At 37.5% G+C, this 19,698-nt stretch overlaps 1 protein-coding gene across 1 annotated transcript in view; it reads right to left on the bottom strand.

The window, feature by feature from the left end:
• Positions 1 to 19,698, bottom strand: part of RB1 (RB transcriptional corepressor 1) — a 72,133-nt gene that overhangs the window by 41,491 nt on the left and 10,944 nt on the right. Inside the window, exons 4-17 of the mRNA XM_071448489.1 lie at positions 18,099 to 18,233; positions 17,166 to 17,204; positions 16,307 to 16,374; positions 14,713 to 14,823; positions 12,352 to 12,500; positions 11,528 to 11,605; positions 7,870 to 7,979; positions 6,868 to 6,945; positions 4,075 to 4,162; positions 3,502 to 3,618; positions 2,758 to 2,814; positions 2,643 to 2,674; positions 2,488 to 2,564; positions 2,074 to 2,276 (exon numbers count right to left, since the gene is read on the bottom strand). Coding sequence (XP_071304590.1) covers positions 2,074 to 2,276; positions 2,488 to 2,564; positions 2,643 to 2,674; positions 2,758 to 2,814; positions 3,502 to 3,618; positions 4,075 to 4,162; positions 6,868 to 6,945; positions 7,870 to 7,979; positions 11,528 to 11,605; positions 12,352 to 12,500; positions 14,713 to 14,823; positions 16,307 to 16,374; positions 17,166 to 17,204; positions 18,099 to 18,233 — 1,342 coding nt within the window. The remainder of the gene's footprint in view (positions 1 to 2,073; positions 2,277 to 2,487; positions 2,565 to 2,642; positions 2,675 to 2,757; positions 2,815 to 3,501; positions 3,619 to 4,074; positions 4,163 to 6,867; positions 6,946 to 7,869; positions 7,980 to 11,527; positions 11,606 to 12,351; positions 12,501 to 14,712; positions 14,824 to 16,306; positions 16,375 to 17,165; positions 17,205 to 18,098; positions 18,234 to 19,698) is intronic.

Below are 19,698 nucleotides of genomic sequence, written 5' to 3' on the forward strand. Positions count from 1 at the left end.
GGAAACAATTAAAAAAAACCCAAAAAATAAAAAAACAAACCCACTCTCTAACCATATGTGGACACTTGAACTTTCTCAAGATTCCATCTTTCTTGGACTGTTTACAATTGACCCAAAGAAACCACTTATGGTGAGACATTCTTTAGGAGTAAGAAAAAGGCATCTGGCTTTTCTCTACTCCTTTATCAAGTGTTTGGAGGTTCAGAGGTATTTACTGGTATGAACTGCGCTTCCCTAATTGCCTGCCCATTCTCGAGGGAATTGCTAATTAAGCAGACACTTGCAAACCTTGTACACCATTGCATGGAGGCAATACCCAGATAAGGAACTGCAGAAGAATACAGTAAACCATTCTTTTGTTCACCAGTTAAGCCTTTCTGGGATACCTCAACAGCATCCCGAGTCAGCCATCTAAGTATTTTCTTCCGTTTCTAGTAAGTTAAACTTTTCAGGCAAAACCAGCCAACATTCAGAGGTGAGAAAGGGGTAGATTTTCTGCACTAGAGGACTCTTGCTTTACATTTCTATGTGGGGCTTCAGGTGCTTTGCTGCAGTGACCCGAAGACTCACCAAGACATTCTGGCACAGATAATATTTCACTGCTCCTCCGCCTCCTCCTCTCCTGAGCACTCTGCCATTTACAGCTCACAGCCCTTCCTCCCCTCGTGGGCAGCCATGGAGCAATGGGGGCCAGCACAGAATCTTGGGGTGCCTGTCCTGGCTGCCACAGCTGCCTTCAGCTTTCAAAGGAAACCTGCTGTGGCCTCTTGGTGCCAAGGTTCCAACAACAGGAGACACTCACTGTCTCACCCAGACCAGGGGACATCAAGATCAGTGAAGCAGCAGGGCCCCTGGATACATGTCATGCACATTTCTTTACATCCCATCCATTGGGCTTCACTCCACATCCTGCTCTGGCACTAAGTGATCTTTGCAGGCCGCTTCCAACTGAAAAATCAGCCACCCCAAACTAGTACCAAATGCCCCTCTAGAAACTCAAGGACAGAGAGTGAAAACATTAAAACACGTTCAAGCAGAGCACTCAAAAAAAACCTGGAATAATTCTGTGCTTGTTGATGACATTATCATTTGTTTCACAAAAGCCTGCAACACCCATAATTTTTGAAAACAAAGCTCTCTGGATTTTCCAGCCTGAAAGTCCAGGTCTAAATTAGATTATCCTGCATTCCTTGTTTGACTTATTGGGTAAAAACTGGTGGATTTGGTGTACTGCTGATCAGCAAGCTGGCTTCAAGCTGGTTTGTAGAAGGTAGCAGGAGCCACTTCTTGCTTGTAGAGAGTTACAAACCCAGGTATCTTTTGTCCTCTTAAGGTTAAAATTCCTAAACATCTTTTGCTTGCAAGTTTCCTGAAATAGTGTCTGCCTCTTAAAATACCCCTTCCTCTCCAGAACTAAAATATATGGGATTGGTTCTAAAATGGTTCCTTTATGTCTGGTCAAAATTACCAGCCTCTACAGTCTCCTGCTTTGTGGCATAAACAGCCTATTTCTGGTTTATAAGTAATGAACAATGAAAAGAAACAAATGTTTGATTTACTGAAATACAGCCTAAAAAAACAACCCAACCTTCCAGCACTTTATTTTAACAGCACCCAAAAATACCAAAGTGACTGGAATGCAAAGGACAATGCGAAACAATATTTTAAGTACTATTAGCAAATATATCAGATGCCCAGAACAGAGGCCCTATTGCCAAGTAGGAATACCAACTGGATAAAAATTAACTTTCAAATAAAAACATTGAATTTATTGCTGACTTTGGTACTAAAATACAGTTAAAGGGTATTACCCTTATGATTTTTGCCAGATTAGTAAAATTATGCTGGCTTACAGTCATGTAAATCAGCAGACCTATGTTGACTTCTTCCTCTGATATGCTCCCTTTTTCTAAAACCAGAAGACATGACAAAACTAATCCTGTTTTGCTCTTTTAATTTTTTCTAGACCCAAATCTCAGCAAGACCACAACTTATTCTATAGAGTTGGGTGTGACGTTTTTCCTAGGCAAGCACATTACACAAGGGCAAATTCTACTTTAAAGTGTTACTTACAGATTGCCAAGCAAGAGACTCCATAATTCGATGTTCACAGTGTTCTAGATGCTTTATCATTTCCCGTGTTAGGGTGGGTTCTGCTCTAATAAAGCTTTCAATCACCTTGTAGAAGTCAAAAGCTTTTAAATCAAATACATTGAGAATCCATGGGAAAGACAAGTCTGTTTCAGCACTGGTACTGTCACTTTGTGAAGCATTTCCTGAAGAGAAAATAGACTAAAATTATCACATATTCTACATTCTTTCACTTTTGATGTTTTTTCCTTTTTGTATTTATTGAATTATTCTAGCTCAGACATTGCAGTGAGTTGCTTTTTGTGTATTGGGTAGATTTTTGCTATTTATATTAGAATAGATAGTAATAACTACCAATAAGTAACAATGCAATTAAGGACTTTAGATTTAACTTACTGCCATATGTAGCCATGACAACCTCAACAGCACAGGCCAGAAGAGATGTGTGGAAGATGTTATCATTCAGAAGTTTGCTGAAGAGAAAGGAAGTTATTAGTACTTGACCCAAGACTTCAAATAGCAGACTTCAATAACAAGTTAGGGGCAAGTACCTGAAATTTTGCACTGAGAGGCGCTCTTCCTCCTGAAAGAAATAAATCAAACTTGTGAATTATCTTAGTAATTCCAGAGGTACTGCCAGTACTGAGATAGCAGCACTAAACTTACCGACTTCAGCATGGACTCCATTACTCTGTAATAGAGACGCACTCCAAGCTTGTACCTCTGTTAGAATGAGAAATTCGGGAATATTACAACAAGTTTTGTCAGAATACGACAGCAAGACTCTTGTGTTTTAACAATCCAGAACATTCCATTTTTTGACAGAGCCACTATAAACAAGTTACTGTCCCCAGTTCCACTGGCCAGTAACACTGGAGAGGCCTCAAGGGCTACTAAGGTGTGTGACTACCCCAGCCACGTGAAGATTTAACCAAGTGTAACAACCTGAATTCTGTTCACACTGATTCACAGCTAACAGGATAAAAAAGCAGGGCTGACAGACAGGAAGGAGACTGTCGAGTACAAACTTGGTTGGGTTTATTTTCTAAAATCCTTGTTGAAAGCACAGCTGCTCTCTTGACTTTATAAGGAAGTGAGTCACCTTTGGCAGTTTTAGACCAAATTAGCCTAATGAATGCAAATATGTTTCACTTAATGTATTTTGCCCAAAAAAAAATTCCATTCTTCAGTAAAGTACTTCCAATATATTTCCATGCAATTACTATTGCTCCTTACATATTAAGAGGAATTTCCTACATGTTATCTTTACAGTGCTTCCTCAATTTCAAAAGCATACTGTTACTTTTTACCTTTACTGACCTACGTGAATGAGGACAGTCAGTAGGTCAGGTCTCACACAAGCTAGTGCTAACAGAGCTCAAGTGAGTGATATTCAACCCAAATACTTACCTGTGAGCCAATTTCAGCCCATCCCTGTCCAACTGCTTCAGCAAATTTCTTTTTGAAGATGTGTTCAAAACTTTCCACTCTTTTCAGGATACTATCCTTAGGATTCACTGTGCAATTCTAAGAAAGTACAGGGAACAAATTAGGGGAAGGAAAGACAAAGAAAAGACATTTTACTTCAGAAACATTTCAATCATTTAAATGATTAAAAGCCTTGCTTCCCTTTGTAACACCTTTCAATATAAGGTCATCAGCATAAATAAAAATTGAGTATTTAAAAGAGTGCTGTACATCTTTTTCTCTTTTTTGTTTCCCTTCTATACCCACTCGCTTTTCCATTCAATACACACATAAAAGAATTTTAATATGTTGCTCAGTAAATGAAGTATTTAAGCACTTAAAAGGTTCCACTACACAACAGTTAGAGAGAAGTGCTTTCTAAAATGACTGATGACATTTAAACCAGCCCAAATAAAATGTACTTTCTCAAATAATGTGCACCAGATCTACAGGTGTATATTTTGCTTGAGTGGTAATTCCAAGAATCCTACACAAATCTTCTTTGTAGTCACTTACATTGAAGTACTTGATGAGAGTATCTGATGGTTTATCAGTTGCTGAGTTTAAAATCATAATCAACTGCTGAATGTTATTCATTGCCGCTCTGGAAAAACACAATAAAATGCATAATAAGCATTAAGGTTGGCTTGTCGGTTTCCAGAAAATGAACAGCAAATCCACACACCAAAAAAATTATGATTCCAGTTCTCACTCCAGTTATCAAACAAACTGTTTGAGAAAATCTACTGTGGTAACGACTGTGAATTCTAACAATGCCATTTATCTAATTACTTACACATGGATTGTGATAATTTTAATAACCAAAAGAATGGCTTAACAACTAAGAAATAGCTTGATTCTTCTATAGTATTGTTACTTTCTGAATTCTTCATTGCTGATTTTGGTTTTAAGTAGAATTTTTTGTGTTTGTGTCATGGTTTAACGTAGTTTAGCTTTTAGTTAAGGAAAAAAACCCCAGGAGTTACAGAAGCGATTCCCTGTAAGGACCTTGGCAGCTTCCTCTGGACCTGACAGAACCAATCAGCTGGCTAGTTCTGAATATTGACACTCTGTTAAACGAGTGAGCTGAATACACCCTGTGAAGTCACATTTAAAGATGAACAACACCCGGGAAAAGCTCTCTTGCTTCCAGCTTTGAACAGGTGATGGGACAGTGGCTGGGCCAGGCCCTGCTCTGCTGCTGCCGAGTTCCAACCACGGCTGGAGGGCCAGGCTGGCTCTGCCCAGCTTCAGGTGGAGCCAAGCCAGGCCCTGCTCTGGCCATGAGCTGCCCAGCCATCCTGCTGAAAAAGAAACAGCAGAAAGGAGAACAGAGGCAGCCCTGAAGCCCCGTGGCTGGAATTGAGCATGGCAGGGGCTGGAAAACAGCCACGCAGCCCGAGCAGCCACCCCCAGCAGAGAGCACATCACCATCCACGGGCCCGGGAGAGATATTGACTCTCTCACAGATGAAACTTGCAGGCATCAATCCTCTCTCAAGTGACAAAAAAAGGAAAGAGTGTAGAGAAAACAACATGGAGACACCAAGGTCAGTGAAGAAGGAATCAAATCCCAGGTGGGAGGAGAATGAGGAGATGCCTCAGTCTTGGGCTGAAATTATCTTGTAAGGGTATGGTGACGATATAATTGATACACCAGACTTTTTTTTCCCCTGTAACTCATGGAATGATTGGGGAGAACGTAGCATTCTAACCATGAGCACCCAAGCAAATGTTGAAGTAGCTGTGTTCCAATAAGAAGCTTGAACCAAGAGAGATAAAAAAAGATGAGAAACCTTGCCCCAGGATAGAAGAAGAAAACCTCTGTTCCCAGAGATAAAAGAGGAGAACTTTTTGTTTCTATACTAGAACAGCTCATCCCTAAAACTCTACCCCAACAAGCTGAAATGCCCCATAATGGTAGTTGTGGGAAGACTACCAAACCATGGGAGGGACTTCAAGATCGCAGATTTTCCAGGTGACTGCTATTTGTGAAAATTAAAACCATAAGAGAACTATTTCTTGTGGAAAAATCTCCATGGCATGGCAAGAGAGAATTCTCCCCCTAAGTGAACTGAAAAAAAAGACTAGGCAGTAAATTGACTGAAAGTTCCAGGTTTTGTCTCTTTACATTGTTAGTGGGAAAGGACAAGTGTTCTGAACGTTTATGAAGATTTATTCAGATTCCTTTTTTTTTTTTTTTTAGTTCTGGTAATAAAGTTTTCTGTATACCCTTTAGGGTTTTAAGCCTGCTTTACTCTCCTCCTAATCCTTATCTTTCTGTATTAGCAGAACATGAGCAAATAATTCTAGTGGGTGCACTGGTGTTTGGCCAGCCCACTACAGTTTGTCTGTTTCAAATCTCTGTATCATTCAACCTCAATTTGGTTCATATCATCAGTCAAGTAACTGTAAACCCAACAAAAATATGTTCAATCATTGCAACATAATGCATTTTTCTTTAATCTACTTTTTACAAAGTATTGGTAAAAATCACTTCTGACACAAGTCTCCTAATGATAAGGAAAAGCATAAGAACACTGGAAAAACATAAAATGAAAACATACAACCCAGTCTCATTATGCTCATAACTAGTACTTACACTCTTTTTATAAAATAATTTTTACATAAATGACCAGATGCAAATCCACCGATAAAAATTATTACATTCTCTCCAGTTTCAGGGGGCCTTAAAGCAGATTCTATGAATCTAGGTTGAGAAATACAATACTGTAAGGTAACTCAAAGGAATCAGCATGGTGCTTTCAGCTTATACTATACAGGGTACTTAATACAATATTTAATCAGGGAGAGATAAGGATACACTTTCCACTCTAAGATGGTGATCAAACCTTTGCTGCCATCTACTGACACTTCTGTGGCTTCACGAAAAAGTTACTACAGCCCAAATTCAGTGCTGGCGAATAGGCCTTCACATGATTTGCCTTAAATAGCATCAGTTTTGGAAAAATCAGAGCAAAGCCCAAGTGAGAATGGAAAGAATCTAAACATCACTAGACTCTCTCTCAAGAACAAAGTTGGTTTAGAACATTTCAAATTTTTAGCAATGCAGAAACTTCATACTCCAGGACTTTTCTAATGTCAAGAACTTTAAGGAAGCATCTTTGCCATTTTTGTATCTACTATAAATAAAAAGTATCAGTGATCAGAACTACAGTATAGTTTGTGGGAAAAAAACAATAAAACCAAGGCCACATTTCCTTAAAAATTAAAAAAAGACTACGCGAAAGATAAATATTTTTAGCTATGATATTAAACAAAAGAACACATTCAAGAGAAAAACTCATACCGAACAGGAGTCTGTGGAAGTATAATATTGACTTCCTCATCTGCATTGTTTTTTAGTGGTGTCCTCTCCAACTGTGAGCTACAGAAATGGAAAACAAACTTATCAAAGACTAATACAATTCAAAAGACAATGTTTTCTATCAAGACTTAATCTGAAGAGAAAAATGTGTAACATATTCTTAGAATATCTAGATGCCCAATTACTTGAGTTGTTTAAATTCCCAAGTAGATCTGCTTTGAGCAGGATGTTGGACTAGACAAGCTCTAAAGTTTCCTTCCAAACTTTTCTTCTTTTCTAGAATTCCATTTACAAACAGCTTAATTTATATGTAGAGATGGTATTAGTTGCATTTTAATCCCATTTTAAAGTTCATGTATTTTCATAGCATAAATAAATTCAGACTCACATGGTGAGCTCACATTGAATTATAGAGATGTTGAATTGTCAGCAATTGCTAGCATATAAGTGTAGGACTGAAAAACAAATTAAATCAAACAATCATAAAATGGTTTGGGTTGGAAGGGGATCTTTGAAGGTCATCTAGTCCCATACACCTTCAATGACCAAGGACATCTTCAACTACATGGGGGTTCTCAGAGCCCTGCCCAGCCTAACCTTGAATGTTTCCAGGGATGGAGCATCTACCACCCAAACCATTCAGTGCCAGCTGGCTCAGAGCCATAACACCACCTCTGGCACATCTAATCAGCTAGCATGCCATGCCTCCTCCTCATGATTCCTCAGCTTTTCCTGGATGAAAAGGGCCTTGCACAGAGGAAGAGTTAGAGCAGAGCTTCCAAATCAGGCAGTCACAGTCATATGTTCCCTAATTATTTAAATGATGATGCAAAGCAAGGCTGGTGATGCCAGGAATTCCTTATCTGAACTACAAAACTAGTAGGTCAACAGGATAGAGAGATCTCCATTTATAACACAAGGGGGCAGAGAGCAACACAAGTTTGCACTCTGTTAGGGAATGAAAGCAGTAAATGGAAATATTACCCTGCAATGACAGCAGGCTGCAGAGTCTCGTCGTGATTCAGAAATAGTCTCGCATCTATATCTTTGTTCTTGAGATAGAGCTCGTCATACTGTTTCAAGATAACTTCAACCTCAAAAAGACATTGAAAAAACACAGAATTCATTATACAGGAACAAGTTTGACAACCTACTGAATAACATAAGTTATTCCTACTTCATGACTGCAATGCTGACATGCTAAAAGAATGACCTTGGACCTCACGAAGTTACTTCTTATACAACAGCTGAAATATACCCAGAGGAAAATTACTGTTTATAAGAGAAAACAATCCAAGATCATAAGAATTTTTTTATGAAATGTAGGTCTTGACACTGTAAAAACAGCTAGGTCAGGAAACAGACTTGCAAATCAAACTAACATTTCCATATTTTTAAATCTTTCCTTCTAGAAAAAGGAGTGGTTCCAAGAGCAGGAAATGTAAAATGCTTGCTCTTAGAACAGCTGTTGGGCAATTGACTCAGTCCCTGTCTCTGCTGGTTTGGACAACATGGCCTAAACGCAAAACTTTTTTTACCTCAGTAGGAGTTTCCTCATTTTATATTAATATATTTACACTGGAGTAGTTTTTAAGAGACACATCTATTGCTACAAAAATAGACTTGTCATTTCATAGCCACACTGTAGTTTCTTTACCAACTGTTAACAGTTTTTTAATTGACAAAATCCCAGAATGCTATGACTTCATTTTGCATGGAGAAATTTATTGAATTTTTCGGAATGTTTTTTTAATTACTTCTTTTTACTTTTAATGACTAACATTAACTGGAAGTCTGCAATTTTTTTAATCTGGCCCTCCAAATCTTCTGCTGTGCTCATGTAGAAGTATGCAGCCACCTCAATTATCTGATCCCTGAGCCCTTGAACTTATTAAATGATGCTGTGCTCTGGCAAACTCCTGCTAGGAAAACAGACAACAATGCACATGAACCCAAATTAGTCCACTCTCAGTCTTAAGATAGAGAAAGCTGCAAATACCTCCTACACAGCTTTGCTCCTTACCCTCTCCTTTACCTTTGCCAAATGGATTTGCTCCAAACTGATCTTCCAATTAAAACTTTGAGATTAGGTCTACCTATTAAACCAAAGATTATATTTCAATTCCTATTATCACTATTCTTTTTACTTAAAAACTTAATTATATTTTCATCTTTTATTATCTTCTTAATGGATTATGCATTCTTTTAATCTAAAATATTTCAGTATTTCATAAATTTCTAAAAAAACCAGCAGCTCTCAGACAAGATGGCTATACTGGGCTAACTTGGAAGAAACCTTCAGTCAAAAAATAAGAGTTCTGTATCAGCCTATTCATTAGTGCATAAAGCCTGACCAGCAAACACATGGGAAAGACAAACAACATACCAACATTAAGCCTCATAAAGCTTTTCTTGCTCTGGAAGGAACACTAAAATTTTTCAAAAGCACAGTGGTTTTTTATGAAAGTCAATTTAAATGTACCACATTACTACCTATTGTACTGATGATCTCATCCATGATTTTTGGTTAGCTGATTATATGTATGAACCGACTACCTCTGAAATACAGCTCTAACTTTCTGATCTGGCACTCAAGGTTAAGGTGCAAAGATCATATGACTCAATTTTTCTTCAAATGCATCCTTTTGTAAAAGTTTCACCAGCAAGTCTTATGCTAATATTGTGATATTTTGCTTAAGTTGAGCAGTCTTGGATGAAAACCCTCTGATTTGAGAATAAGCTGTATAATGACCTTTGCCTGGAAGCTCATATAGGGTTTCCCAACTATACATACACACATAAATTAAAAAGTCTAAACAGGCTACTGATACCCTGGAATTAATTTAGGAAGAGATTAAGATCTTCAGTGAGTCCTGTACTTTGTTCCCCACCCAACACACTATGACAGTGAACAGAAGATATATTTGATTGAGCCCTGCAGACTCATTGCTCTGATCAGCTTCAGAGCTGCTTATTTTCAGGTTACCACATCTATTGGTGACACACAGCTAAACTTACACTTTTAATAATGATGAATGTAAACACACTGCAAGAAGTTACCTATTAAAATGCACTCTGGATGCAATTGCACAAAGAGAGAGTCTGCTGCATCCAGGCAACAGCTCAGCAAGATGAAAGCAATTCTGCACAGACACAGCAGTCCAAACTCTGCCAAGTTGTGAAACTGAGACTAACCTTCTGGATATCTTTCCAACAACACTACAATAACATGTCTCATTTATATTTAAATTAAGGTGTGTAATTTAAGACTTTAAGCATTTATAGAGTGACTTCAGAGACCTAGTATTGTAATTGTTGTATTTCAGACGAATGGCCTTACCAAGGTCATGGATATGCAACTCTTACGTTTCGCTTGGAGTAAAAGCTTTCTCCTTTGAGCAAAGCCTGGTTTAGCCTCAGGAGATTAATTTATTAAATTCAAAAGTATAAGCTAAATATGCTTTATGAATACTGGATTCCCTGCTAGCCCACATTCCTAAAAAGCAGTTCATTTTGCCATGTGATTTTAGAAAAACCTATTAGAACTCCACCAATAGGTAAAGGGTATCGTAAGCAATTTGGCATGAAGTAAAACGCAGTTGTTGAACTGCCTGTACTGGGTTTGCATGGGAAGGTTTTGGTAACCAGAGGGGCCACAGGGGCGGCTTCTGTGAGAAGCTGCTAGAAGCTTCGCCCATGTCCACCAGGGCCAATCCTGATGGCTCCAGGACTGACCCTTTCTATTGGTCAAGGCTGGGCCAATCAGGAATTATTAGTAGTGCCTCTGTGATAACATATTTATGAAGGGTAAAAGTTACTACACAGAAACAACTGCTGTTGAGAAAAGAGGTGTGAAAGTATGTAAAAGGAGCAACTCTGCAGACACCAGGGTCAGTGGAGAAGGGCAGGAGTGCTTCAGGTGCCAGAGCTGAGATTCCCCTGCAGCCCCTGGTGCAGACCATGGCGATGCAGGATGGCCCCTGCAGCCCAGGGAGGTCCATGGGGATTCAGAGATCCATGCACAGCCTGGGAGGAGGTGGGTGCCTAAGAGAGGCTGTGACCCCATGGGAGGCCCATGCTGGAGCAGGGTCCTGGCAGGAATTTGCAGACCTGTGGAGAGGGAGCCCACACTGGAGCAAGTTTCCCGGTAGGACTTGTGACCCCTGGGGGGACCCACACTGGTCTAGTTTGTGAAGAACTGCTGCCTGTGGAATGGACTCATGTTGGAAAAGTTCATGGAGGATGTTCTCCTGTAGGAAGGACCCCCACTGGAGCAGAGGAAGGACTCCACTCCCTGTGCAGTGGCAGGAACATGTGATAAAGTGACTCCCCATCTCCTGGCACTGCTGATGGGGAGCAGGTCGAGCCTGGGAAGGAGGCAGGGGTGGGGGGAAGGTGTTTTTAACATTTATTTTACTTCTTATTATCCTGCTCTGATTTTACTGGCAATAAATTCAACTAATATCCCTCAGCTGAATCTGTTTTGCCAGTGATGGTATTTGGTGAGCAATCTAACCCATGAACCTTTTGTTATATTTTCTCTCCCCATTCTGCTGCAGAGAGGAGTTAAAAGGGGCTTTGGTGGGTTCCTGGCACCCAGTCGGGGTCTGCCCACCACAATGTCTTAAATTCCTCTACTTACCTCTGGCAGTCCATTGGAAGCTACAATACCAGCAGAATTCAAGAAAGGAATGAAGCTTGTGAAATACACATTTTTGACCTAAAAAAAAAAGGAAAAAATGGAATATTAGCAAGGTAGAGAGTCAGCCATGCATACACTGCTTTCACATATTTAAATCAAGAAACTGAGACAGTTCTGTAATGCACTGTGGTTTGTTTTCAATAAAGCAAGAACAAAACTTGCCATACATTCAAAACACACTGATATGTAAGCAAGCAAATACAACTCTTTGCTGGAATACTAAGTGATTAAATTGGAAAAGAACTGCACTCTTCCCAGCCCTCTCACATTTCTGCTTCCATCATCCATTTGGATATTCAAAAGATCAGTCCTTTTTACACAGAAATAGATTTAAGAGCATAGGGAAAGGCAAATGGGGGTCTTTTAAGATCTTTCACAGAAGCAATGTGCTTTTTGCATACATTTTCTCATCAGGGGATGCAGCTGTGAAACTCCGTCAGAGCAGCCCTGCATCCATATGCTACATGCTGTGATCAGCCTGTAACTTCATATTGTATTCTTCACAAATCAGTTACCCTGGCAAAATTATCACCCATACCAAAGGGTTTGTTTTGGGTGGTTTTTGTTTGTTTTTTACACTACTGAGTAGAGAAGCTATAAAATGGTAAAATACCTTCACTACTGAAGGTAACTACTTGACAGAATAGTTAAGCTATTATATAGGCCCAAATAATGACACTTAAAAAAAAGACCATTTAAATAAATACATATTCCAGATGGAGTCTAGCAGCAAGATCTATCAGACTTTGAAGTGCAGGCATTACCTCATCTAAATTACAATCATGCTCTTTACAAAGGATTTCAATAATTTTTGTGTCAGTATCAAGCTGCTTGGCAGTGCGTGAACTCCTGCTCTGACCTCTTCTTGGAGTGCGAGCTGAACCATTTACAGTCACTGCAGGCACAGAAGACTCTGCAGAGAGATTCAGAACCATCACAAGGTTAGAGCCATCTTAAGAAAGAAGAAATTCAAGTTATTAATCCTAGAAGATGCTACTTCTTATATACTTTTTTCAGTTCTTCCCCTTAAATATATTTTCTGTCTCATCCGTTCAGCTAGATAAGAAACCTTCATTACAGAAAATCTATACAAAAAGAAAGTTAATTTTTAAAATCCTGTATCGGTATTTGGACATTTTGTTTTTAAGAAGCTACTCTACACAGAATGTAACAGCACTTTCTCCAAGTAGCTTTAACTGAGAATCTGTTTTGCAAAGCTAGGAAAGCCTTATCTTTTCACAGATGAGTAGGTATTTTTCTATTTTTAAAGAAGTATAAAACAAGAAGCTGAAGGTCAATAAATCACTGCAGGACTTAAGTGATGGTGGGAACCTGAAATATGGTCCTGGAGGGAATTCCTCCTTTCCCCAAATACCCCCAGACACATAAGCAGAGACAAACAGGTCCACCTAGAAGAAAGTATCAAAAAACCTTAATACTGTGAGGTAAAAATATTTCATTTTGTTAAACTCAAAACAGATGGCTTAAATATGTGAATTATATTAATAACATAAATTAATATGATTAAATATTGTTGGTTTAAACCTGACACTGTAATCAGCATGCTGTTCTCACTTGTAACTTCATCTGCATTTGACAACTGATCTGAGAAACCCTGACAAACTACACTGCAGAGGTGGCTGCGTCATAATCCCCTGTCTTAATCAGATCATAAAGCCTGGCATCATTTATCACAACATGAAGCCTCTTGGTCACGAGGGTTTGAACAATACATTGTGTTATTTTCTCAAAGAATGCAGAGCTGTTTGACAGTTCATACACAGTTTCACATCAGAAACCCAGTGCTTTGCCCTTAGGACAGTGACACTCGTATCTGCAATTCAGTCTCAAGTGGCAGAATTTTTTTTCAAGGTATGATGCACAGAAGCAAACTGTTTCTAAAAATGAGCTCCTATTCTGCATAGTTTTACTATGAAAAAATAAATCAGTGTGAACACAGAATTCAAAACCAGGTAGCCTTAATTCAGTGGTTTTTGAAAAGGATCTGCTTTATAACACCTGAAATAAGCAGCAACGTATATGTCTGTCCTACTAGGAATGACAAATTTAAATTCAAAATAGTACTGGAGGAAAGCAGGGATCTGCTTGTCCCAAGTCCATCCTTTATTCACATTAGAGTAAGATCAAAGATATTTTTCCTTACCTGCAACAAATAATCACTGGGTCAGGTAAATATCTCCAAAATACAGAATTTAAAGAATATAGTAGTGAATACCTTATCTATTGTATGACATTACAACCTAGGTAGATGTTTAGTTACCAAAGAATAGATTTAAGCTAAATATACCAGGGTTGCATCTTAACCCACCAGAGGATAAACTAATTACTAAAAAACTGAGTCACATCCTGTGGCTCCAAATATTTCAGTAGATGAATTCCATAGCTTGCTGAAGAAAATAGTTAACTCAAATAGAATTCTATCTTTGAAAATTTTTATAAATATTTACTTTAACTTTTTTGTGAGGTTTTCCCGGTTTTATATATAAAAACTTAATGGGTAAAAGCTTACTATTGAATAGAAGTTTTTTATAGAGAAGACTCATTATATTTTTACTTAAAATAGTGACACTTGCAATAGCAAACAGGATGTAATAAAAGCAAAGCTGTCTATATTTTACCTCTACTCTTTTATTTTGAGCTGCTTTCTACTGCGTTTTTGTTTTAAATATCTGTACAGTCCAGTATCTTGTACATATCTGCTGCTGTCATACTGTTAAACATCAATAAAGTAAGAGTCCACTACACCAATAAAGTAAGATACCACCACATTTCCCTTTTCTATCTCAAGACAAACATAAATAATAGTTCTCAGTTATAATCTACCCCGAACCTGAATTCTTTTACCAAATTAGACTTGCTGTTTTAACAAGTCCCTAAACACCTAGTATGGGGAGAGGACATAGCAAAAATTATATTAAATACACTGCCACATTCAGGTAATTGAATTCAAGTTCACTATCATGTAAATTTGACTAAAACAAAAAAGAAATGCATTTCAATAAGCTTAAGAAGTTTAATTATGTTAATTATGAATATTAGCATGGCTAATAGACATATAATAAATTTACTTTCTACTTGAATGAGAAATACAAAAAAATTCTTACTGTATGGTTCCTTGAGCATAGCAGGAGGTGACAGTTTGATAAAATAATCTAAGACACACAGCAACAACTGGAAAGAAATCACCAGGTCATCTTCCACTTGCAACACTTTACCTGCAAATATTTAAAAGGGTAAAGAAAACCTTTTTGAGAATGGCTGACTTAATTCTAGAAGTAATTTTGCAAAACAAAGATTTGGAAGTTCATTTAGTAAAACAGAAAAAAAATAGAATTGAGGAAGCATCATAGAGGAGGCCAGTGCTTTTTAAAGGTTATTGATTTTATAACTCATGGCACTTCAGTTCATGCTTTAGAGACAGCATACAAACAAAATTACTGTGTACAAAACCCTGCCCTCAGTGCTTAATCTTGATTCTTCTTTTTACTGTAAAAGAATAACCTCTTACTTCCATGTAATTCCTCCCTGCTTTCTTTTTCTGTGGTCTCATGCAAGCTTTTTGAAAGCTGCTAAATATTCAGAAAGCAGGAGCTGCTAGTATACAGTGAAGAGAAATTCAAAACATGCTATCACACTGTAGGCTCAGCCTGTCAAATTTTTATGAAATTACTTAGAAGTCACACAAGTAATAGCATGAAGAGCACTTTCAGAGCTGCATAATTCCAGTTTTTCCCAAATTATGACTCATATGCCAGAGAAGATCTACACAGCTGTCCCAAGATAGCGTGCATTGCCACCAAAAAATCAGGAAGTCGAGAGTGGTTTTGAACAGGTACAGATCTACCTGTGCTCTATTTACATGTGCAATTTTTGTATTTCTTTTCTATCAGACGTAGCAAGCATCACCCAGGCTCTTCTGAAACTCCAACTATTTTCTAATAAATTTCAGCATTTTTGTTCTCAAGAAAAGGCGGGCTAAAAAACCTTTAGTGGGTTTTGCTTTATGCTTACACTTGGAGAATTCTAGTGACAAAGTTCCAAAAAACTCAGCTGATCCAAATCTGACTTTGATATCAGAGATGCATACACTTCACTGATCACACACACCTGCAGTAAGCAGCAACTGAGAGACATGATTCACTCCTTTAGTAGGAGTACAATGAGACAGGAACTCCATGGACCACTATAAACATTTCATCACTCAACATTAACTGTAACTTACAACTTTTCAAGAAAGATTTGTAGCATTCAAAGGACATGCTTTCAGAGACTTACTATAATACCTTGTAATTAAATTTGTTTTATTAAATATAATTTATAATATCTATAGGCTTATTTTTGAAAATGTGCCAGTTTTTTAAGGTAACTATCCATTATTAAAATGCTGGCAGACTACAAAGCACCTCAGAATAGACTTAAATACAGTACTTACAGACTTAAGAACAGCAAGCTTTAAAGGAAAAAAAATCATAGAAATTTTAGAAAGCTTAAGTATATGTTTATATACAGAGAGTGTATCAGTGAGAAGAACAGCCAAACTGTATATAAAGAAATATTATTGAGCAGTTACAAAAGCCAGGCTGGGTCTGTACAATACTTATTTGTAATAAGGATACTAGTCTCATGTTGAACATGTAAAATAAACACCCTCACTTCAAAAATATTCATCAAAATTATTGTGTTTTAACCAAAACTCACCTTTTGCCAGCAAAAAAGTAATCCAGTAATTTTTTAGGACTAATACAGAACTGAGTTCAGCAGAAATCCTGCAGGGAAACAAAAATACTTTGCATTGATAGCTCTGTAATAATTTAAACTACAATGTTTGAAAACATGCTTCTGCCTATGGAGCTATTTAACAACATGCAACATTTCCCATGGACTGAAGTTTACTAAAAATCTCAACCCACTCCCTCTGTAATTATGAGTACAATGTTTGAAAAACTTAAGTCCCTGTAAAGCCATTCAAGAATCAGGAAATATCTGTACCATCCTCGGAAAAGAAACTGAATGTAGACAATTCAACTGCTCTGAGCTGTCTTCTCTTATGTCTTTGACTACTGCCGTACTCTACAGCCCCAATGAGCATGAACTCAAGCTCATTGGGAAGCTGTTAAGGCATCTTTTAGTACACTCATTTGCTGCTGTGATTAGGAAGCTCACTCTCCATCCCAATGTTCATTTCCACCAGGCTGAGACATGTGCCATTGGGTGGGAATACTTCATGGATGAGGGATAGATATATGAAAAAATATCTATAAATACAATATGGTACATATCTACTGATATATACATACACATACACTATATGTTTTTATAAGAATATACTTATATAATATGCATAATGTGTATAGATCACATATATAGAGATATATATGTAAAATATATATAATTTCTGCATTTCCCATCATCTCATTGAAATTCCAAGTCCACACTAAATCTAAAGTAAACACACAGCATACTACAACTTAGGCCAGAGCTGAAGGGTTAAAAGATAACATGCCATCATTTTTAACATCTTATCTTGACAAACACAATTTAGGAAAATCAAACTTACTCACTACTAGGTTGTTCCAGATAAATAAGGCCACAAGTCCTAGAAAATAAAAAAATTCTTATTTTTGAACATGCTTCTGTAAGCAAACTATGCAGTATCTTTGACTTGAATGTAGTTAAAAAAGACATCAGTTCACAAAACATTTTTCTAACTTAAAAAAAAAGCTGACTCAACAGTTAACAACAGATCAACTATAGCCCTGCCAAGCCTGAAATAATGTTGTTGTTTGCATATTTATGTCAAAGCTTAGACAGCAAAACAATTTTAACTTGGTATAATAAAATTGCCTTCTTCCAGAAAGATGAGATTTGTACATACATTGTTACTCAGTGTTTTGTACAACAAAGAGTGCTACAGCTGCACAAAACACACTATAAAAGGGCATTTAAAAATCTTTAGTATTTCTTCAGTGTCATTGCAAGCCTTGTGGTGTAATGTTGCTACCCAATTATTCTATGTACATAGCATTTGAAGAAAATAATTTAGTTTATGCAAAAACAAACTAGGATATATATGCCTTCATTCTATTAACTACCAAAGAGTGATCTCCTACCCCTTTCAAAGGTTAAGAGATATTTGAGAGTCTTTTGTGATTTGGAAGGCAAAATGTTAAGTAAAAAAAAATATTTAGATAGTAAACCAATCCTCTTTATATCTGTAAAAAGTTTAAAGTGAGTAGTAATCACTTGTCATGCTATTCTTACTACTGTTTGTACTGCAACAAGGGGGTTGTTTAACACAGCATTGTGATAGTTATGGAGTAAATGTAAGAGGTGTTTATTTAATGCATGTAAACAGCTCAATTTCACTGTTCTGCAAATATTAGCCCACACAGTTTAAATGGGCTCCTATAACACACAGTTTGAAAAATTCAAATACTTAAATGTTGATAGACAAAGAAATCAATTTCAAAATGAAAAAAGCATACACTACCTTTCAAACTTGTGGTATAGTGCAAATAATACATCGTATTTCTTTTTCAGCCTTGATACAGTGCTATCAACTTTAGTGCTTACAGTATCCATGTTAACATCCACCTCTTTCAGAAACTGAAAAAATGTGCATACACTGAAAAAAGGGAAAAAAAAAGATGACACATTATCATAACTTGTGAAAACAAGTATTCTGAAATAGCTCTTAAAAAAGAGAAAATAAAAACACGTCTCTGTGAAAACCCATTGCCTTACTTCACTAGACTCCAGCATGTTCTTACTACTACTACCAGTGAGTGAACCCTTGCCTTGGGAAACATTACTTGTTTACCTTGAGCCCCACCTTCACATTTCCCAGACAGCAGGAATACTGTTCAGAGCTATCTCACGATACAGGCTCTACCACAGAAGAAAAGTTTTCCTGCCTAGCACAGATATTATCTCTGGAAGTCAGAATTTGCTAACTAGACACACCTTTGTTCTTGCAGTGCTGGTAATACCACAAATATCCAGCACACACCTCTCAGCTCTCCTGTTCTACTTTAGAAACGCTCCTACTACTCTAAGAACATGAACCTTGGCTCCATGCATGCTAAAGAAAGACCTAGGAATGAAAACTGAGATAAATGCATTGAATTATATAGAATTTCAAGTCTTTCAACAGGACATCTCCACCCTTTGGAAATATTACACAAGGGATCAAAGTTCTCCCTATTCATCCATGTAGTATTATGGCCACCAAGGAAGCATTTTGTCACATTCAAAACTAAAATGAGCAGATTGCTAAAAATTAAAGAGGAGGAAGGTATCAAATATTTTCAACTATTTCAACTGTATCAAATATATTTGATCCTTTATCAGAATATAATATTCTCAGAGATTTTTTTGATCTTTGTCAGATTAAAGATACAAGACAAAACCAGTCAAAAGCTCATTTAAGAATGCTTATGATGGAATAAAAGATCTTTCCAATATATCTGAAGGCTCTAGAGGATGACTAGTAGAAGTCTCTGCCAGTTTGACCTTATAGCTGAGAAAAAGCCCAGGGCTAACAAGCAATTGAATATTGCATCACAATAAGCAGTATAACAGCTTACTCTTTGAAACCCTAAGGTAAAAAGTCTCTCACTTTTCAGCACAATTTGTCTGTGGAACTAGGGTGGAACACGCTGGACGTCACTGCACAAATGCAATTGGATTTCACACAGTTCCAAGGCAGTCAACAATGAAGAGATTAAGTCAAAACATTGGACCTGACCCTGCTCTGGGAGATGATGCCAGGTAGAAGAGGGCATGGAGAAGTCTAACCATAATAGATGACTTCAAGGAAAAGGATATTCTGGCCCAAGTCTGAGGTTATTGCCAGGACTTGGCCTTCTGCCCTGGAGCATTGAGAGGCTCTGCTCCTGCACATGCTTTCCACACACGGCACAGTTCCTAGGCAGATGGCACGGGAATCCTTTCCTTAGATGAATGTAACAAGGTTGCTGTTCCCACCTAAATTTACCTTAAAAGCAGATACTACAGTCTTAATTTTTGTATTATGAACTTAATTAATATACAATATAACAGTAACACACCCCCAGCAAAAAGAGTGTATG

The sequence above is a fragment of the Agelaius tricolor genome, unplaced genomic scaffold (assembly GCF_023055355.1).
Source record: "Agelaius tricolor isolate 1412-34295 unplaced genomic scaffold, bAgeTri1.0.p SCAF_26, whole genome shotgun sequence".
Lineage (NCBI taxonomy): Eukaryota > Metazoa > Chordata > Aves > Passeriformes > Icteridae > Agelaius > Agelaius tricolor.